Source organism: Macaca fascicularis, chromosome 9 (genome assembly GCF_037993035.2).
Source record: "Macaca fascicularis isolate 582-1 chromosome 9, T2T-MFA8v1.1".
Lineage (NCBI taxonomy): Eukaryota > Metazoa > Chordata > Mammalia > Primates > Cercopithecidae > Macaca > Macaca fascicularis.
This window is the reverse complement of record NC_088383.1, coordinates 57266822-57289958: the sequence shown is the minus strand read 5'-3', so window position 1 is coordinate 57289958 and position 23137 is coordinate 57266822. Positions and strand designations below refer to the sequence as shown.

At 34.5% G+C, this 23137-nt stretch overlaps 1 protein-coding gene across 4 annotated transcripts in view; it reads left to right on the top strand.

Annotated features, from left to right (window-relative positions):
• Positions 1 to 23137, top strand: part of PTPN20 (protein tyrosine phosphatase non-receptor type 20) — a 102523-nt gene that overhangs the window by 47514 nt on the left and 31872 nt on the right. For 3 of the 4 annotated variants that reach the window (XM_045399929.3, XM_065520696.2, XM_045399927.3), the window contains exons 4-5: positions 16924 to 17075; positions 19911 to 20001. In XM_045399929.3, coding sequence (XP_045255864.2) covers positions 16924 to 17075; positions 19911 to 20001 — 243 coding nt within the window. The remainder of the gene's footprint in view (positions 1 to 16923; positions 17076 to 19910; positions 20002 to 23137) is intronic. The other variant, XM_065520697.2, reaches the window with a different exon arrangement.

Below are 23137 nucleotides of genomic sequence, written 5' to 3'. Positions count from 1 at the left end.
CTTCTCATGGCATCCAGACTCTGCCTGACACCTTTGGTAAGTCCATAGTGGAGAAGGTTTCCTCCCCTTCACTTAGTGTAGTGGTAGGAGTTTTGTAATAATAATGGCATCAAATCCTGGACTCAGGACTGCTTTCTGCACCTTCTCCAGGAATAGAGGGGTTTTGTTTGCTCTTTTCCCAACTGCAGTGTGTCTACACTTATATACAGCAGGAATTGATGCTCCTCCTCCTGCAGTGTGAGGCTTTTATTCTGGGAAAAATAGGTCTTAGTGAGGCTTTATGCATTTTCTACCATGACAGTAGCTCCCCTCCTCCAAGCCTACCCTTCTGAGGGAATGGTTCTTCCCATCTCCTGCTCTGCTCTCAGTCTTTCTTATGAGCACCTGTTGGAGGTCTGTGAATTTGAGTCTTTGAATGTGTGCAAGTTCTCTTTGTGTCTGTGGCTTTACGCTGTTCTGTATTGTCACACTGGCCCACATCCAGCTATCAGCAGTACATTTATGTACAGTACATTTTATGTCTGAATACTTCTTTCCCATTTGTATAGTGCCTGGTATCTCTTTCTCCTTTGAACTGCAACAGGGAGCCAGTGTTCACGTCCTGTCACTCTTTAGGAGAGTCTGTCTTTCCTTAGATTTCAGACTACTTGGTTGCCCTGCAACTTCAGCTCTCTGATGGGTTCAAAATTTTTGATTTAGTGCTTTGTTTTTTCAACTTGTATATATTGTTAGGGTATGAGTGATGCTCATATTAGCTTTCTATATTTAGGCAGAAATGGAATTTTGAATATAAATATATTTTAAAAATAAAAATAAGAACATATTCCTTTGCAAACAGGGAATACCATGTCTTAGCTGTTAGAGTAAGGCCAGTTCCTAGGGAAAAGTAGATAGACATTGCTTTTTTCTTTCTTAGTACCCTCCGTGTCAGTTTCAGTTTAGAACTATGGTTAAGCTCCTCCTAGGGTCTGTTACTGAGGTCTATGCTCACAAAGGATTAATGACTAGAAAATATAAAGAACTGCATATTAATAAGTAAAAGATAACCAAATAGAAAGATGGGCAAAACACATTAACAGGCATTTCACAGAAGAGAAAATAAGAAAAAGTGGTCCAACCTAATTTTGAATCAGGGAAGTGAAAATTAAATCATATTGAAATAATAATTTACACTGACTAGATGGTTTCCATTTTTAAAAATGTGATAATAGTTAATATTGGTGAGTATGTGGCTTGATGGAAACCATTTTGGAAAATAATTTGGTGTTTTTTTTAATGTGCACATGCCATATGTCCTAGCAATTTCCTTCCTGGTTATTTATCTTAGAGAAACTCTTTTCCTTTTGTAACAGAAGACATATGCAAGAATGTCCATACTAGGCTTGTTTGTAATAGACTTCAACTGTAAATAACTCAGATATCTGTCAACACCAGCATGTATGAATTAAATATTGTATTTTGTTTAATGTGAAGATGAATAAACCCAGATGCAGTCTTAGCAAAAAAGTCGAGATTTAAAACAAAATAATTTAATCTATATAAACTTGCAAAAAATGCCAAACAGCATAAAGGGTAAACAAAACAAACAAAAGGAATGATAGCACAATTCAGAATAGTGATTATACCCTGAGGGAGGAGGACGAGGAATGAGGTCTGGGAAGGGGACACAGGAGCATCAGGGGCTAATGTTCTGTTTTAAATTGGGTATGTATTGTTCTTTTTCTTAAAGATATTTCACTTAATTATTATTTTGTACCTATTTAACATTTAATAAAATATTTTAAAAGCCAAAATTTAAAAAATAAATTATAAAGTTAACATATGCTAATATTTTAATGAAAATCAATATAGAATGATATCGAGAAAAAGTTAATAATTTCCTCCCGTCATCTTGAATCCTGATTCAGAGGCAACCAATATTAATAGTTTATCTAACAATACACAAAGATATAAAAACAGATTTTCTGTTTAAAGTTTAAATGAAAATTGATGTGTGCTCTACAACTCTACAATTACTCTGCAACCATAGTTTTTAAAATTTAAACTGTATTATGTACATAGGTTAAGACATATTCTAACATAGGATTAATTGTTGTCTAATATTTCATTGTATGTAGATACCATAATACATTCACCCATTCTCCAATTGACTTTTTCTGCATTATATATTTTTACACATTTCCTAAGTACTGATACTTTGATTTTGGTTAGATTCCCTAAAGTAAGATAGTTAAGAAAAAGTTTATGTTCATCTTATATTTTAATGGGCAATACCAGATTCCTTTCCAAAAGCTTAGAGAAATTTATTGTTACCCTAAGCTGTTAGGGATGGTTCAATTTTCCCACCTTCCTATTATTATTAGATAACCCTTTTTCTAATTTTTGCTAATCTGATGGATGAAAAACAGCATCTCCTTATTATTCAAAATTTTTGTTATACTGATTACTAGTAGGATCAATTATCTTTTTTTGAGACAGAGTCTGGTTCTCTCGCCCAGGCTGGAGTGCAATGGCGTGATCTCGGCTCACTGAAACCTCTGCCTCCCAGGTTCAAGCAACTCTCCTGCCTCAGCATCCTGAGTAGCTGGGGCCACAGGCACGCACCACCATGCCTGGCTAATTTTTGTATTTTTAGTAGAGACCAGGTTTCACCATGTTGGCCAGGCTGGTCTTGAACTCCTGACATTGTGATCCACCCCCGCTTAGTGTCCCAAAGTGCTGGGATTACAGGCATGAGCCACTACACCCGGCCAGGATCAAGTATCTTAATATATGTTTATTAACTTCTTCTTGGATTTGCGTATTTATACACTTTGTTCATTGTTTTTCTTTTCTTATTAATTTGTAGGAACTCTTCACATGTTGGAAATTTTAACATGTTGTCTGTCCTACAAATGTGCTACAAATTGTGACCCTCAATTCTATATCTTAAGAAGGGAGACCTTCATGAACATTCTTAATTTCTAAAATGCTTAAAAAGGTCTTCTTTACAGGAAAAACATACAAATATTCTCCTAAATTTTCTTCAGAATTTTTATTCATTTATTTTGCTTAGATCATGACTTTGCAGTTTGTTACTAAATATTATAGGGGTATAGAAAACTGTATTTTCTTTCATATGACTAGACAGTTATACCAGCACTATTCACTAAGTAAACCACATTTCCCAAATGAATTTATGTATACTTTTATCACGTATTAAGTTTCCAAAAATGTTTGATCCTTTTGTATTCTCTAAATTTTTTTACTAATTGACTTGTTTGTTCCTGTGGACATATTATAGTATTCTGTTTTGATTCTATTCATTCTAAATATATCTGGAAAGGAAAATCCTCCCTCTAACTTTTTAAAAAATACATTTTTGTAGCTATTTGGGCAAGTTTTTGCTACCTCGGTGATTTTAAATTATTTTGTGCATTCTTGTGTAAACTTGTTTGAAATTTAGATAGAATGACATGTCAGTTATATTCATTCAGGTAGGATTGGCACTGTTGTGATTTTAGGTTCTTCTTTCCACATATAGAATGAGGGGAGTCAAGAGATCATCCACAGTGCATCTGAGCACAGAATAGCTGCTGCCCCATGTTCGCCTTCCATATCTGACATGAGGATGAGGACCTCGCTTGTGCCCTGTCTGGCTGGAAACATTCAGGAAACAGAATTCTGGGAAAAGTGGTCCAGCCTAGCCATGTTAACATGTTATAAAGCTGTCATGGTCCACACTATATCATGCTGGGACCCATACACATCGTTTTAAATGTTACTTAATATCCAAATAAAGACAACATTATGCTTGCGTCTACAGTGATAAAACTAATCTGTGTACAACTGAAAACATTCTCTCCCCTTCTCCAAAAGTGTCTCTTTCTTATCTTCAGTGATAGTCTTTCTTTTCCAAGTGATTCATATTCCCTTTAATACTTTTAAAAGAAAACAAAAATATGATATATATAAATATGCATATCAAAAAAGAAAAAGTCACAATATTATATCCCTGTTCATGCAGCTGGTCACATGGTTGTATCTGGTTTTGATCACTGCTGTCTTACACTTGTTTGGTATTCTCTTTCAGCTCAGCAAACGTCCTATTTGGTTGTGGTTCCTGGTCTGATAGGGTGACCCAAACATTCATTCCTCAAGATCTAAGTCATTAGTAGTTCTGCCTGGATTGGGTGGTTGTAGTTTTCCATTGACTTTAATCACCTTGACACACCCTAGAGGATCACTGGCATGGCAGACATATTCCTCCTTACCCCATTGGATAGCAGTAGCCCCGTTTCCCCTTAATACTTAGAATCCAGCGTACTAGGCAGTGTAGTAATCCCTCTTTCCATGATGATTCAGTAGCATATGAGGAGCCCAAAATGGCCTAGTGGCTTTCTCCAATTCCAATTCAATGGATTTGTAGTTGTTTCTCCTGATGGAAGCATTCCTCACTCTGTTTAGGTCTGCTTTGATTTCTTTCATCAGTGTTTGTTTGTTTTGCAGTCTTAACATATAGATTGTATATATGTTTTGTTACATTCATATCTAAGTATTCCATATGTTTTGGTGCTATTGTAAATGGGACTTATGAAAAATATTGTAGCTTCTATTGTTCATTGATAGTAGATAGAAATATGATTGATTTTTGTATATTACCCATGTGTTACCCTTCAACCTTCCTAAACTCTCATTAATTCTAGGACCTTTTAAATATATTTTTTGGAATTTTTTTATGTAGATACTTATGTTGGTGAATAAACATAGTTTTATTTTTCTACCTTTACAATGCATATGCCTTTCCTTCCTTCCTTCCTTCCTTCCTTCCTTCCTTCCTTCCTTCCTTCCTTCCCTTCCTTCCTTCCTTCCTTCCTTCGTTCCTTCCTTCCTTCCTTCCTTCCTTCCTTCCTTCCTTCCTTCCTTCCTCCCTCCCTCCCTCCCTCCCTCCCTCCCTCTCTCCCTCCCTCCTCCTCCTCTTTCTTTCTCTTTTCCTTCCTTCCTTCCTCCCTCCCTCCCTCCCTCCCTCCCTCCCTCCCTCCCTCTCTCTCTCTCTCTCTCTCTCTCTCTCTCTCTCTCTCTTTCTTTCTTTCTTTCTTTCTTTCTTTCTTTCTTTCTTTCTTTCTTTCTTTCTTTCTTTCTTTCTTTCTTTCTTTCTTTCTTCCCTCCCTCCCTCCCTCCCTCCCTCCCTCCCTTCCTTCCTTCCTTCCTTTTATTTTTTTTGACTTACTGACTTATTGCATTAGCATTAACCTTTGGTATAATGTTGAATAAGAGGAAAGAGAGTGGACATCTTTCTAGATTCTCCATTTTGGGGAGAAAGCATTCTGTTTTTCATCATAAAGTATAATGTTAGCTGTAGGATTTTTGTGAATGCCATTTATCAGATTAAGGGAGCCTTCCTTTTATTCTAGTTTCCCGAAGAGTTATTATGAATGGACTCTTACTTTTGTTAAATGCGTTTTCTGCATCTATTGAGATGATCATATAGTTTTTCTTTTTTTGCCTGTTGATATATGATGAGTTACTTTGGTTGATTTCCAAATATCTAACGTGCTTTGCATTCCAGGGATAAGCCCAACTTGGTCATGGTATAATATTGTTTTTATCTTTTACGATTTGATTTGCTAGTATTTTCCTGAAGACTTTTTCTGTGTTTATATTCATGACGGATATTGATCTGTAATTTTCTTTTTTGTGATATCTTTTTCTGGTTTTAGTATCAGAGTAATGCTTTCCTTATAAAATTATTTGGAAGTGTTTTCTCCTCTTCAATATTCTGGAAAAGTTTGTATAAAATTGGTAGTATCGCTTCCTTAAATGTTTGGTAAAATTCACCAGTGAGGCCAACTGGACCCGGAATTTGTGAGGTTTCTAAATACATATTTGTGTTAGGTTTTTTTTTTTTTTTTTTTTTTTTTTTGCGGGGGGTGGCTTTTATAACAAAGTATCGAAGAATTGCTCTCGTGATTCTGTGGGCTAGCAGTCCAACATCAAGGTGTCAGCAAAGTTGATTTCTTCTGAGGCCACTCTCCTTGGCTTGCAGGTGGCCCTTTTCCTCTGTGTCTTCACATGGTCTTCCTGCTGTGTATATCTGTGTCTTATCTCTGTGATAAGGATACCAGTTACATTACATTAAGGGCTATTCTAATGACTTCATTTTAACTGAATCATCTCTTTATAGACCCTATCTCCAAAGGCGGTCACATTTAGTTACTGGGAGTTAGGACTTAGTATATATGTATTTTTTGGGGGATTACACAATTCAGCCCACAACAGTATTCAATTTATTTAATTGATATAGGACTATTTAGGTTGTCTTTCTGTTTTTTTTTAATGAGCTTTGGCAGTTTGTATTTTTCAGTGAATTTGTCCCATTCATGTAAATTGTCTAACTTATGGCACTAGAGTTGTTTGTAATATTCCCTTATTAACTTTTTAATGTCTTATCTTCATTGATCACCTCTCTTTTTTTTCAATTACATAAAATGTGTCTTTGTTCTGTGTTTCTTGATCAGTTTGGCTAGATACTGCATCAATTCTATTGATATTTTCCAAGAACTAGCCTTTAGTTTCACTTACTTTCTCATTGTTTTCAATTTCATCGATTTCTGCTTATTATTATTTCCTTTTTCCTTCTTGCTTTGGATTTTATTTTATCTTTTCTTAATTTATTAAGGTGGAAACTTAGATTACTGATATATTTCTTTTTCATAAATACAACTGGCCCTCCATATCTGTAGATTCTGCATCTGCAAATTCAACCAACTGTGGATCAAAGATATTTTAAGAACAAAGATAACAATACAACAACAAAAAATTACAAATTTTAAAAATATAGTATAGCAACTATTTACATGGCATTTATGTTGTATTAGGTATAAGTAATCTAGACATGATTTAAAGTATCTGAGAGAGAGGATGTGTTTAGATTATATGCAAATACTATGCTATTTTATGTAAAGGACTTGAGCATCCGAGGATTTTGGTATTCGTGGGAGGTCCTGGAACCAATCCCTTGCAAATACAGAGGGACAACAGTAGTACAAGCATTTAATACAACAAATCTTCCTGTAAGTACTGCTTTAGTTGCATCCCACACATTTTGAAGTGTTTTTATTTTCATTCAATTTATAATGTTTTCTCATTCTAAGTAGCAAAGGATGGAACAATTTGAACAACAATCTAATGTAGCAGTGGATTATAGTATGAAGTATAAAATAATCTTCCATGAGTTCATACTGATATAAATAAATGATTAAATATGTTAATAAATGGGAAAGAAGAGACGAATCTCCCATGCAGAAGAATTTGTGATAAATTACATTGATATTCAATTTTAAAGGAAGTGGATCATAATTTCCCAACTCTTAAGTGTGGGTTGCACATATTGACTTTCTTTCAAAAAGTACAGTATGGCCAGAGGAGTACAAAGAATAATTGCATAGTAGAGAAACCTAATAAACACTACTGCAGCCAGGTGATCAAGGTCACCATCAACTGTCGTACATCATGTTGATAGAATATACCCTTGATACTATGGATAAATATGGCACTCTACTTCTGTGATCTTATTCCTGAAAACCCATAACCCCAGTCTTAATCATGACAAAAAAAAATAGACAAATTTCAATAGTAAGGCATTGAAGAATACACCTGGCCAATACTCTTCAAACCTATCAAGGTCATCAAAAACAAGGAAATCTGAGAAGCCGTTGTAGCCAAAAGTTGCCCGAGGAGACCTGACAACTAAATACAATGTTTTATCCTAGATGGGCTCCTGAAACAGTAAAAAGACATTAAGGAAATCTAAGAAAACCAAAATACAGTATGCACTTTAGTTAACAAAAATGTATTAATATTGGTTCAATACTAATGAATGTACCACCCAAATGTAAAACATTAATAGTAAGTGAAACTTTGGCAGGGAATATATGGGAATTCTATATGCTCATTTTTTTAATATAAAACTTTTCTAAAAAATGAAATCTATACATTTTTAACAAAATGTCTTCCTATTTCTCTTGTGACTTCCTCTTTGATCTACGGGTTACTTAGTTGTATTTTCTCCAAATTATTTTTATTGTAGTAAACTTTACATAACATAACATTTACTATCTTAACCATTTTAAGTATATATGTCAGTATTATTAATTATATTTTAAAAAATTTGTTTGTACCTTTGGAATCATTGCCAGATCCAACGTCATGAAGTTATTGCCATGTTTTCTTGTAAGAGTTTTATAGTTTTAGCTTTTACATGTAGGTAATGGATCCATTTTGAGTTAATCTTTGTATATGGCATTTGGTAAAGATCCAATTATATTATTTTGCATGTGGATATCCAGCTTCCCAGCACCATTTGTGTAAAGACCGTTTTTTCCCCATTAAATGGCCTTGACAACTTTTGAAAATAATTGGGTTTTATTTCTGGACTCTTTCTTCTATTCCCTTGGCCTATATGTCTGTCTATGCCCGTACCAGACTGTTTTGATTACTGTAGTATTGTAGTAAGTTTTGAAATCAAGAAGTGTGAGTCTTTTTTTCCCCCATATTTTTCAGGATTGTTTTAGCTGTTTGGGGTCCTTTGAAATTTCATATGAATTTTAGGATGAGTTTGTCTATTTATGCAGAAGGGGTCATTGGGATTTTGATAAGGATTGCATTGAATCTGTAGATCGTTTTGGTTAGTACTGATATCTTAATGATATTAAATCTTCCAAACCATGAACATGAGATATATTTGTTTAATTTTTTTTCAGCAATGTTTTGTAGGTCTCTTTGTACAAATCTTTCCCTTTCCCTTCTTGGCTAATTTCAAAGTATTTTATTTCTTTTTATATGTTATTGTAAATGAAATTGTCTTCTTAATTTCATTTTCAGATGGTTCATGTGAGTATATATAAATGCAACTGATTTTTGTGTGTGACTTTTTATCCTGCCACTTTACAGAATTCATTTTTTTTAACTCTGTGTGTGTGTGTGTATGTGTGTATGTATGTATGTGTGTGTGTGTGTAAAATCCAGTCATCTTTAGGATTTTCTATGTATATCATATCATTTGCAGACAGAGATGTTTACTTTTTGTTTTCCCCAATTTGGATGCCTTTTATTTCTTTTTGTCCCCTAATTTCTCTGACTAGGACTTCCAATACTATGTTAAGTAGAAGTGGCAAAAGTGGCATCCATGCCTTGTTTCTGATCTTAGGGGAAAAGCTTTTACTCTTTCAACATTGATTATGTTTGCTGTGGGTTTTCCATATATAACTTTTATTATGTTTATGTATCTTCCTTATGTTCCTAGTTTGTTGAATTTTTTTCTACAAATGAATAGGCCGGACATGGTGGCTCATGCCTGTAATCCCAGCACTTTGGGAGGCCAAGGCAGGCAGATCACCTGAGGTCGGGGAGTTCATGACCATTCTGGCCAACATGTCTCTACTAAAGAAAAAGTACAAAAATTAGCTGGACGTGGTAGCAGGTGCCTGTAATCCCAGCTGCTTTGGAGTCTGAGGCAGGAGAGTCACTTGAACCCAGGAGGCAGAGGTTGCAGTGAGCCAGGATCTCTCCAGTGTACTTCAGCCTGTGCAACAGTGAAACTCTGTCAAAAAAAAAAAAAAAGAATATAACCTTGAAAGGATGTTGAATTTTGTCAAATACTTTCTCTGCATCACTTGAGACAATCATGTCTTTTTTCCCCTTTCATTCTGTTAATGTGTTGTATTACCTTGATTTTAAGGATGTTAAGTCATCCTTGCATTCCGATAATAAATCCCACATAGTCTTTTGATCTTTTTAATATGCTGCTGAATATTTGCTTTGCTACTATTTTGTTGAGGATTTTTACATCAATGTTTAAGATGGATATAGGCCTTTAATATTCTTTTCTTGTAGGGTAATATCCCAATTTGATATTGGGATAATGCTGGCCTCGTAGAATAAGTTAGGAAGTGTTCCCTACTCTTTAATGTTTTTGAACAGTTGAGAAGTATTGGTGTTAGTTCTTTAAATGTTTGATAGAATTTACCAGTGAAGCCATTGGATCCAGGGCTTACTTTTTTGGGATAATTTTGATAACTTATTCAATCACCTTACTAGTTATAGGTCTATTTCTTTGTGGTTTGGTTTTGGTAGGTTTTATGTTTCTATAAATTTGTCTATTTCATTGAGGTTATCCAGCTTTTTATTTTTTTATTTTTTTGCATACAATTGATCATAGTACTCCCTTATCTTTTTTGTGTCTTTAGAATTGGTAGTAATGTCCTCATTTTTATTTCTGATTTTGGTAATTTGATTCTTTTCTCTTTTTATCTTAGTTTATCTAATTAAAGGTTCATCACATCATTTTGTTGATATTTTTGAAGAACTTGCTTTTGGTTTCATTGATTTTTCTCTTTTTTATATTTTATATTTTGACCTCTGCTCTAATCTTTACTATTTCCTTCCTTTTGTTAGCTTTAGGTTTAGTTTGTTCTTCTTTTTGTAATTCCTTACGTTGTAAAGCTAGTTTAAGGTCTTGTTTTATTCGTGTAAGCATTTATAGCTATAAATTACCCCCTTAACCCTGCTTTTGCTGTGTCCCATAGTTTTGATATGTTGTGTTACATTTTCATTCATTTCTAAATGTTTCTAATTTCCCTTGTAATTTCTTCTTTGATCCATTGGAATTTTAAAAATATGTTAATTTTCACAAATTTGTAAGTTTATCAGTTTTTCTTATATTTGATTTCTAATTTTATCTCTTGTATTTGGAGAAGATACTCTTTGTGATATTAATCTTTTAAAATTGATTGATACTTAGTTTAAAGCCTAACACATGCAAAGTATTACATGCGTTCTTGAATATGTGGTCTGTTGTTGCACAGAGGATTCTGTATGTATCTGTTAGATATACTTCATTTATTATATTGTTCAATTCCTCCCTCTTCTTCTGTTTGATTGTTCTATCCACTAATGAAAATGGGATATTGAAGTCTTCGATTATTGTTATGAAACTGTTTATCTCTTCATTCCTGTCAATTTTTGCTTTGTGTATTTTGATTACCTGTTATTAGGTGCATAAATGTTTATAATTGTTATATGTTCTTGCTGTATTGAACCTTTTATATAGAACCTGATATATAATGTCCTTCTTTGTCATTTTTAACTTTTTAAAATTAGAATCGATTTTATCTGATATTAATATAGCTATTCATGCTCTGTTTTGGTTCCTGTTTGCATGGAATATTTCTTTTACTTTTAACCTATTTGTGTCTTTGGATCTAAAGTGAGTCCCTTGTAGACAGTGTATAGTTGGGTCATGTTTTTATTTTTTTTAATCCATTCTGCCAATCTCTCTTTCAATTGGAGAGCTTAATTCATTTACATCTAAAGTAATTACTGATAAGGAGGGACTTCTCTCATTTTGCTGTTTTAAAAAAATATTTCTTGTAGCTTTTCTGTTCCTCATTTTTTTTTTTTTTGCCTTACTGTTTCCTTTTGTATTTAGTTGCCTTTTGTAAAAAAAATTTTAATTTTTTAAAACTTTCCTTTATATATATATTTTAGCTATTTTCTTTGTGGTTACCATGGGCATTATATTTAACATCCTAAACTTATCACTCTAATTTGGATTTATGCCAGCTTAATTCAGTAAAATACAAAAAAAAAAAAAAATACACACACACAAAACTGTGCTCCTTTAACTGTTCTGCCCCCCACCTTTTTCATTTGTTATCACAAAATTACATTCTTATATATTATGTGTCCCAAAACATAAAATAATGTTTTTAATGCTTTAGTTTTCTATGTAGAAAACAAAATGTGGATTTACAATCTAAAGTTATGACAGTTTTTTATTTTTAGACTAATAAATTTAGAAAAATGTCATCTCAAATCATGTAGAAAAGAAAAAGTGAAGTTACACATTTTTGTTACAAGAATACTAGCTTTTATAATTAGTCATGTATTTGCTGAAATCTTAATTTCTTTGTGTGGATTTTTTCTTTGATTACATTAAAGTTGTCACTCAGTTGTCTTCTGGCTTATATTGTTTTTGATGAGCTTTTGGATCTGAGGCTTGGTGTCTCATTCATTTTGGAAGAAATTCTCAGTTATTATCTTTTCTAATATTTTTTCTGCCCAATTCTCCTTCTCTTCTATTTTGGGATTCCATTTACAGGTATAATATATTAGTCTGCTTGATATTGGCTTGTGGTTCTTGGATGGTCTCTTCTTCTCTGCCTCCGCCACTCATCTACCTTTTTTTCTCTGTGTTCTAATTTGGATAATTCCTCTTGATTTATTTTGTAATTCATGAACTCTTTTCTTGCCTCTGTAAAATCTACTGATGAGCTTATCAATAATGTGCTTAATTTCTTACAATTTTTTTTACTTTAAGCATTTCCACTTGATTCTTTTTTATGGTTTCCATTTCTCCATTGAAATTCTCCATTTGTTCATGTAAGTTGTTTACTTTTCCCACTGACTTTTCACACCTCGATTATTACTATTTTAAATTCATCACTTGACAGTTTTAACATATGTTATATCTCTGTTTTAAAAAAATATTTCTTGTAGCTTTTTTACAAAAAATTCTGCAAAAAATATTTCTTGTAGCTATTTTCTACAAAATAACCTTGTAGCTCCAGGTTCTGTTGATTGTTTTGTCTCTTGACAACTTTTTTCTCTTTTTCTTCTGTGTGTACTCTATAATTTTTTGGTTGAAAACTGGATATTGTATAGTCTAGAGATGGAAGTAAAAATGCCTTATCCGTGGTTTCACTCTTCATAGTTTCAGTTACCTGCAGTCGACCACAGACTACAAATGTTAAGTGGATAATTCCAGATATAAACAGTAAGTTTTAAATTGTATGCTGTTCTGAGCAGTGTGATGAAACCTCACACTGTCTAGCTTTTTCCTGCCTGGAAGTGAATCGTCCCTTTGTCTAGCATATTCATGCTGTATATGCTACCTGCCTGTTAGCCAACTAGTAGTCATCTTAGTTATCAGATCTACTGTTTTGGCCTCACAGTGCTTGTGTTCAAGTAGCTCTTATTTTACTTAGTAATGACCCCAAAGAGCAGTAATGCTGGCAGTTTGGACATGCCAAAGGGAAGCTGTAAAGTGCTTTCTTTACATGAAAAGATGAAAGTTTTTGACTTAATAAGGAAAGAAAAAAAATCATATGCTAAAGTTGCTTAGACCTATGGTAAGAATGAATCTTCTATCCAAGTTTTGCTGTTGCACATCAGAGTGCCAAAGTTACGGCCACAGTGCATGATACATGCTTACTTAAGATGGAAAAGGCATTAAATTTATGGGTGGAAGACATGAACAAAAATATGTTTCAGTTGATGATAGTCAGGTTCAGTACTATCCAGAGTTTCAGGCATTCACTGGGGGTCTTGGAACATATCCCCTGCAGATAAAGAGGAGCTATTGTAGTATTTCTTACCTAAGTTCTAGATGCTGTGGTACATAGGGATGGACATGCCTCTTTTTTTGGTAGCCCTTCAGTGTGAGGAGTTGCATCAGTTTATTCAGTAATGCAGCAGGGCTTGGATTTGATGTTGCTATGGTTACCCTCAATACACCACCAGCTTCAAATTCCTCCAGTGTTACCTTGCATGTAGAGGATTTGCCTCAGTGTTTACTCCACCTTCTGCTTTAGCTCTTCCCATTGTACATGCACCTCAGAGAAGGTCCTCTCCATGATCTTGTCTAATTCCCAGCAGTACAGAGCTCTTACTTATGATTACCTTGCTTGCCAGCCTGGTTGGAGGTGACATTCTTTGATGTCCTTGTCCAGCCTCAGTCTTAGGAAGGCCTCAGGTGGTACCTTCTTTGTTGTTCTGTCCATTCTCCAGGGGTAGGGAATGTCTTATGGCCTAAGTCCGGGATGCTCTTCTCCCTTCCCTACCCCCAATGTTAATGAGTCTTCACTTGTGCCTTGAGGATGACAGAGTTTCATGCCTTTCCCCAGCTTCTTATGCTTTTGGTCCATTAGGGAAATAGGGAAAAGCATTCTGGACATGCTTTGTGCCATTCCTGTGAATGCTGTTTTTCCCCTTCCCAAGCTTGCCCCACGAAGGAGGATTTCTCAAGTTCCTCACCCTGTCTCCAGCTTTTCTCCTGAGCCTCTGATGAGGTCCTCACATGCATTATCTTTTCATTGTTTGTTTTTAAACCTTTCTTGTCTTCATTAATAAATGTACACATGCCTTTGTCCTATGTCAATAAGTCGATTTTGAACTGTCTGCTTTGTTTCTTGCAGAATTTGATATAATTATAAATTGCTATAATTATGTACTTTTGAGTTTTACTTTTATTTTCTTAGGTTTATAAACTAATTTTTACCTCATTCTATTGTTTTCTTATCTCCTTGTGAACTCTTACTTAAAATAATTTATTTTTTTTTCTTTTGACAGATGTTGCGTACACAGTGAATTTTCCTTTTTAAGCTTATCTTCCATTTTAGAATAGATTTTAAAAATTATTCTGCATGCTATATTATATTATATTATTATTTTTTCTGTTTCATGTTTTATTGCATTTTGTTACGAACATGTATAGTTTTTTCTATCTCTTCGATTTTGTTGATTGAGCAGGAATGAATTCTTCTTGATTTCCATTTTTATTTGGATCTCATTATCTTCCCCTGTAAACTATATTTTGGAGGGCTGCATTTTTTATTTTGCCTGAGGACAATGATAAGTGTGCTGAAGAGGTAGGGACTGAGGAGAAGGATACTCAAAGGGCATGGTGTGGCTGAAATGTTAAGCAGATATCATAGATGCCCTTACTCAATATCAATCAGACCCTTCTCCTAGTGTACCTTCCTATATGGCACAGGCAGAAAAATGAAAAATTACATTTTCAAGACTTCTTATTTCAAGAAGCTTATTTGGGCTTCACTAATCATATGCACTTAGCCAAGATGTAAATATTTAGAGAGACATCCATTTTGTTGCTATACATCACAGCAGGCTTGGCGTTCCTGGTCCTCATTATAGGTAAGGTGATGTGTTATTAGAGACAACAGTTGTGGTAGTGACTTTCTCATTTCTCCATTGTTGCTCAAGTGGTGTCATCCAGGAGCCAGTGGCTAGAAAAAATGATCTCCAACTTCCTCAGTTTCCTAATTGTAGTAGAGACAGAACTTTTCTTGGCAGACCATTGTGCAGTGTTCTTGGATCATAATGAGAGAGGCATCTGCTCTTCAAGCCCACCCAATGGTGATACAAGCACCAAATAGCTAGATCAAATCCCTTTCTGTAAACTGGCTGAAATGATTCCCGTGATCTACAGCTGAAACCTCACCTTTCTTGGACCAGGCTACAAGAAAAAGAGACCAAGTTCAGAATGATGTTAATGATAAAGATATGTATTTTCTACCATAATGGAAGTCCAGAGATAGGAAGGATTCCAGGTTCAGTATGATCAGTTGCTAATGTCACCAAGAACATAGGTTCTTTATGTTTTTCACATTTGCTATACTCCTTCCTTTTGTGGCCATAAGAGGGCAGACTATGATAATTAGGTCCTTAATGCTTCTTTGTTTATGTCTGTACAGAGGGATGAAGGTAGAAGAGAGGTTTGCTTCTCTTTTTTACAAGACCAGCCTGTTTCTGTGGGTGGCGCAAATCACCTACCCATTTCTGAATTATTCACTGGAAGGATCTTACTGTGGAATGATCACAAATGGCTTTAACTAACCAGAGGGGTAGAATCAGTGTTGGGGAGTCAACACCAGTGTTTGTTCCAGTCATTCTACATTTTCATTTTTTTTCCCTCTTCATTCTCTCAGCTTTTGTACTAGCAAAGATGGAACACAATGTGAAGGTCTAAAGGTTTTCCTGCTGGGGATCAAAGATGATCAAAATGGCTTCTACTCTGGTGGAAATTTTATCTCCCCTTCTAGCCTGCTTAGACCTCCTTTCATACTAAGGTTAGGGAAATTTGTGAGAAATTTTAGGATTTCTGTGCCTGTCTATCCCAACCAAGAACCCTCACTTCCAATTCTACAAACAGCCTCTGTATATAGTGGAGTTCCAAGACAAGATGTGCTTCCCAGGAATGTGCAGATTCTTAGAAATGTCCACCTCTTTCTTTTTCTGTATTGTTTTGTATGTATCTTTTTGCTGGTATTAACTTGATTATTGTTCACATTATTTGGCTTTGCAAAGAGATGATGAGAACTTGTTTTACTTGAACATCTTACCTCAAAATTTTGAAGCTTTTAAAATATTCTTTTACTGTTGACTTCTAGATTTATTGCATTTTGGCCAGTGGACCTATGTATAAAATTTCAGATATTTGGAACCTTGACTGTCAACATGACCTAAAAGATCATAATTTTAAAAATAAAAAGATTGCATATGTTATTAAATATTAATAGAATGTTCTCCCTAATTATTGGTTACAAGTGTCCATATGTATCCATTATTCAGTCTTATTAATTACATTGCATAGATTCTCTCCATCCTTGGTGTGTGTGCACGTGTGTGTATTCATGTTCAATCTGTTTCAGAGTAATGAAACAGGACGTGAACTCTTCACATCCCCACATCTCAGACTCTAGGAACTTCCAAACACTTGGTCCCAGGGAAGGCAAAAGTTCTCTTTTTCCTAATCTAAGCCTTGTACGTTCTTGCTTTGGCATAACTGTCAATCCATATACCCAATTCACATTATAAAGCAGAACACTTCTCAATACACAGCATCTGTTATGTTTGTAGCACTAAACAGTTTTCTCCAAGGACAGTGGATTTTGTATAATTTCAAGGTGTAAATAGCCATGATTTTTTCCAAAGGAAGCCTCTTTCCAAGTAATGTACTCTTTATCTGTGGAAAAATAAACTTCTTTTTACCCTTAAATGGTTGTGCCTTTAAGAGAAACAGAAACAAAATCTCCCTTCACATATATACCAGTGACTTTATATGTGAATTTTTCTTTTCCTTAGATACACACAAAATTGTTTCTGAAGGGGAACTACATCAGTTGGCTCAGATTCGGCCATTAATATTCAATTTTCATGAGCAGACAGCCATCAAGGATTGTTTGAAAATGCTTGAGAAAAAAACAGGAGCATATGATATCAGGCAGGAATTTATGGTAAATATTTTCTTAACAAAAGTCTATATGTGATTTCTTTTTCTATATCATTGCCAGAGGGTTTCTTTTCTTTTCTTTCTTTATTTGGTTTTAGTACATTATTTTTACTTTTAAATATTATATATATTTTAAAGTAATAGATGTACATGGTTAGAAAAAAAAAAAAAGCCAAATAACATAAAAGGATATAAAATAGAAAGTCTCTCTCTTTCTCTCAAGACTTTCTAGGATGCCTTTACACTATTCATTTTGTCATTTTGTCATGCACACTTTTTAAAAAATTTGTTGGAATGCACTTTACATCCTTAAATTTATTTTCCACCTAGATACAATTTCCAAATATATTATCAGCATGTATAGCAGTATCTCATTTTTTTAAGTGTTGCATAGTAATTATATGGTAATTAATTTTCAAAATTGAGATACTTATAATATTTAATTTCTGAAATTAAGGTTCTTATCCATATAATTAACTACCATGCAACACTTGGACATTTAGGTTGTTCTAGTCTTTGCTATTATGAACAGCAGTCATCTCTCTTCATATACTGTATGCATATATTTAAATATTTTTAGAACAAATTCCTAGAAAGACAATATTAATATCTTGGGCTATCAATTTTTTGGATCTTTTCTCGTCTCTTAAATGACAAATTGTTTCTTATTGATTATATAATTGGTATTTCTTTATTTGAGAACAAAAGAATATCTTTCCATATGTTTTTAAGCCTTTTATATTTTCAGAGAACTGCTAGTTTCAATTCTTTGCCCCATTTTCTATTTTTTTTTTTCTTATTGGTTACTAACTCTTTTTTTTTTTTTTGAGATGAAGTCTCGCTCTTGTCCCCCAGGCTGGAGTGCAATGGTGTGATCTCAGCTCACTGCAACCTCTGCCTCCCACGTTCAAGCAATTCTCCTGCCTCAGCCTCCTGAGTAGATAAGATTACAGGTGCCTGCCACCACACCTGGCTAATTTTTGTATTTTTAATAGAGACGGGGTTTCACCATGTTGGCCGGCTGGCGTCAAACTCCTGACCTAAGGTGATCCGCCCTTTGGGATTACAGGAGTGAGTCACCGCACCTGGCCGATTACTAACTCTTTAAGGAAAAAATTGTGCCTTTTTGTGTCTTACATGTAGTATTTTTTCTGCTGTTGTTTGTGTTACACACAGGTTCACATGCACTTGCACACACATGCCTGTTTACCATGAAGAAATAGCTGATTTTTAGTGGTCAAATATGGCAATCTTTTCTTTTGGGGCTTCTGGGTTTGGGGCTTTTGGTGCTCTTTAGGAATGCTTCTTTTACTCTAGGATTGTAATAATTACTTCATGTTTTTTTCTAGTACTTTTATGATTTTTTAAGCATTTAACTCTTTGATGCAGCTAGAATTTAATTTGGTATAAGATGTTTGATAGGGACTCAGCATTATATAGCTATCCAGTTGTCCCAAGACTCTCCTGGAACTTCCCTTGAGTGATGCAAAATGCCACTTTTATCATATACTAGAGCTTTACATATATTTTAATTTATTCTTGGACTTTTTCTACTGATTTTCTTATTCCTTTATTGGTATTACTCTGTTAATTAGCAGAGCTTCATATTATCTTTTAACATCTAATGAGACTCATCTGCCATCATTATTCATTTATGAAATTTTTTTCTCATTCTTCCTACAGATTTTTTTCCAGATTAATTTTAGAATTGTTAATTCTAAAAATTAATTAATTTCATTAATTAATTTTAGAAAGACTTGATCATTTTATCATACTACTTAAAACCTTCACAGGCTCCTTCTTCCCCATGGTTGCTATGTTGGCTACACAAGAGTTACCCAAGAGCTTTGAAAATGTATAGATTCTCAGGCTTTCTCCACAAATATTCTAATAGATTTTGACTAGCTACTTCCTAATTTCATTTATATACGAAACAAGATCGTTTGTAGTTTTAGTCTGTTGTTGGACTAGATCATGTGCTCTGTGCTCTTATTACCATATTAGTCACAGTTTCCCAAAGGGATGCTTATGCCTCCATTATTTCCACCCCTTCACCTTCTCTCCTCTTTCCTTCTATGTACACACTGTTTTTCATATGCTAACTTCCAATGACTTACTAAGGCCCAGTTCAAGGGCTACTTCATCTTTAGGAGCTTTTCTTCTTGACTTTTAGGTGCAATCTAGTACTGTCATTTATACTAGTGTCTCCGTACATTGGTCACATGGTATTTGATTACATGTCCTCTAACTACTCTGTTCACTCCTTAAGGATGAGGCCATTATCCAATTCATCTCTGTATTCCAGTGTCTGAAACAGGGCCAGGTACCTACTAAATGCTTAATAAGTGTTTGTTGAATTCACACTTGGTAAAGAAATTTTTTGAAAGGAAGGATTCTTAGGGTCCTAACTATAATTTCTTCAAAGGGGAAGGGTAAATTGTGAGACTGTTTGTATATATTTTTTGTTTACATGTTTCTGTTATTGTTATTTTGTTATTTTTATTTATAAAATGATAGATCTGTGGGTAGGTTGGGAGAAGTGATTAGCCTGTATTTCCTTTTTTATGAAAGAAGAACAAAATGAAGTTCAAATGGGAAGTATCTCCAGAAAGTTTAACATTTTCTTATTAAGCAGCTCATTGATTGGCATCTAAACTTGAGATATTTTATATAGTACTTTTAAAATGGGGATCTAACTTAACACAAAACATTAAATAGCAGGTCATGTCAGATGGGGTTTAAGGATCATGAGCACTAAACAAAGGCAGATTTTTTTCTTGTTTATTGGTTATAGTAAATACACAATTTATTATTTATTTATTTTTTTAACCTTTTAAAGGCTTTGGAACTGAAGAATCTGCCTGGTGAGTTCAAATCTGGGAATCAACCAAACAACAGAGAAAAAAATAGATACCGAGATATTCTTCCATGTAAGCTAAAAATGGTTTTGATTATTTTCCTGTTTACATTTAGCAAAAGTGAAAAGGGCACTGTATGGCTTTTTGTATGAGACATTTTGGCCTGTGACCAGGATGAAGAGTTCTGGCACATAGCACTGGGCGACCTGGGCAGATTCTAAGATATGTGCTGCATAGGAGAGAGTCAGTTCCTCTCTTTCTGGTACATCCTTCAGCCACTGTCACAGGGTCCTTTGCAGCAGTCCTTCAGCCTTGTTCTCATATATTGCTGCTTCTCAGGGCATGAGCCTTCCAAAACAAAATCCAATAGTCTGAGTCATACTATTGGATTTGGTACCCAAAGCCTTAACCACCTTCTCTGGCTATTTTGTTTAGACACACAAAAAAGCTATTTGCATCCTTCATCCTGGACAATAAAGCTATGAATCTCCTCTCCAACAGGAGGCTGCCTTTTGGTTGTCTCCACAGGGCCTTAACATTGCTTCCCAGTGTTGATGGGAGGGTAGTGGCACTTCTGTCCTCCCCACTTAGTTACTCTTAGGAGTTATCCATCTCAGGCCATTCAAAGAGCAGAATCAAAACACAACAATGCAATTTTAATCTTAGGCAGGAAATCTCATTCCATAACTCACATTCCTTTCAGAGTCAAGGTTTTTCAAAACTAAATTTACTATTTTACTTCCTCCAACTTAATCCTCTTCTTATATTTCACATCTTACGTAATCACCAAGTTCAAACCAGAAAACAGGGAGTCAGTTGATTGTAATACTTCCAGGGTCCTACCCCATCTCTCAGTTCCCATGGCTGCTGACTTAGTCTGAGCCCATTTTAACTCTCAGCTGGTTTACTGCCTCACTTTCTGATCATTCACAAAAGCTACTGAGATTTCCTTAAAATGCAAGTCAGAACATGTAGCTTTTCTTTTAAAGCTCTTTCTTGGCTCTTTGTTACTGTCATGGTGCAGTTGTTTAACATGGCATATGAATTTCACCTGTTTGCTTCTCTAGCCTTAGCTCTCCCACAGAACTTCTTTTGCTATCTAGAATTAATAATTCTTTTTTTGTTCGTTGGTTGTTATGCCTCTAAACTGCAGTTCTTGAAAGAACTACTCATCCCTTCTTTGCTGAGGCAGTTCCTGCTGTCTTACTTAAGCAGCTCCAACAGTCTTTTCTTATTTTCCTCAAAGGTAGGTTTGGTGTTTTTCCAATAGTTTCTTAGCATCTTGTAACCACTCACCCCTTCTACCAAACCATATTTTAATTTATTTTCATTTTTGTTTCTCCTACTAGACTTGAGATAGTTATTATAAAAACCAGAGTGGAATGCAGTGATTGCTGTCATTAGATAAATACCTCATGTTTAGTGGGTTTATTAAAATTGAAAATAACTTTATGATTATAAAATACAGTAAATACATTTCCAACATGGTTAAAATAATCTATTTTGTATCTTCTGTGGGGAGAGTGTGGAGAAGTACATTGATGAATACTTCTGAAATCAGAGTAATGAACCATGATTAAACATTTTAATAAATAATGCTAATAATTTGTTGCTTCTCCAAAATGTCAAAGGTCCAAATTTCATAATTTCTATTCCTGCATGTGCAGTTTGCCCTCAAGGAGACTAAAAGCAAACATGCCTTAATAATTAGCCTCTCAGGATTGTAAGAAGCTCATTTTACAATAGAGGGTACACATAATATTTTATCTGACTTGAAGTTTTTATTCTGGATATCAAAAGAGTTACAACTAAGAAATTCAAAGATAATAAAAAATAAAGTTAAACCATTAAAGTAAGGAAAGTTATGTGAAACTTTCTGCTTTTCATAAAAGAAAAGAAACTGTAATTCAACCATATTCTACCTAAAGGCCCATTGATGTATCTACCTCATAACACAGTGTAATCTAATCTGAAACTCAGCCAACTTAAGTGGCCATCACAAAAAACTCTTTGGTTTTTTAAAATCACACATTTCTTGGCTTTATAGAAAAGGTTCCTGAAGATTCACATCAAGAAAGCTAGAGAAGTAATTTGTGTGTCGTCTTCAAATGCTGAGAACACTAAATGGATGAATTCACACACCTTTGAACACTACAAATACAGGCAGCCTTCACTTTGCATGGCCTCAATATGCTCAAATATCGGTTACTGTGTTTAACTAAATAACACCAGTCCCACAACAATACAATTCACATTTTAGTTACTACAATATATTCACTGCAAGTAATTGCCTAAAGCAATAAGCATCTTTGCTAGCACTTTAGTCCACAAGTCCCTATGTAAATAACAGATGTGCATCATGACCAGTGACTAATAAATGTTACTTCTTTCAACATATGTCAGTGATAGGTAACTGTGAGCCTGTTATTCAGTTCACACACAGCAAAGCATCTGATTGTGTTGTCTTCTCGTCTCTCAATGGTAAACCCCTATGACCTTTTATCAAAATGTATAATCGAGAGAGAGATTTGGCTGAGAGACATGAAACTACAGTAAAGAAACAAAAAGTGATAATGTTGGGAATGAAATTTGAGTGGAGTTATAGAAGAACTACCTGACCAGGGACATGCTGACACTGCTATTGCTCAAGAGACTCTAGAGTTGCAGCCTAAGGCACCTGTGGAAGGGGAACTCACCGACATGAATGACCAAAGTGGTTGTGAGGAAAAAGATAAAGGCAACCTAGGGGAGGCAATGATGGCAAAAACTTGACATTAAAGAAAGAAACTTTGGAGCTATTTCACAACAATATAAGTGCCAAGGATAAAAGGTAGAAACTGATCCAGACTTAGAAGTTAGCCTAGACATAGAAAAAATGCTCACTCTGTATTGTAAGTTATACAACAAAAAGAAGAGGCAGACACTGTTCAAACTACTCTTGGTAAGTTTTTTTTTTAAACAAATTAAATGCTTTAATTCCCAATATTTCTAATGTTTTAAATTACAATGTTCTAAATACATGTTAGTCTTGCTATTTTTTGCTTCTCTATATATGTATAGCCAGCAATAAGTAAGTTTTTAATGATTTCACAAAAAAATTTAAGAGTCATGAAACAAGAATAGTATTTCCTATTGATTATTAAGATTCTTTTGCATGGTTTCAACTTGCATGGTCATATTTATGGCCCCGTACCATCATGCCAAGCAA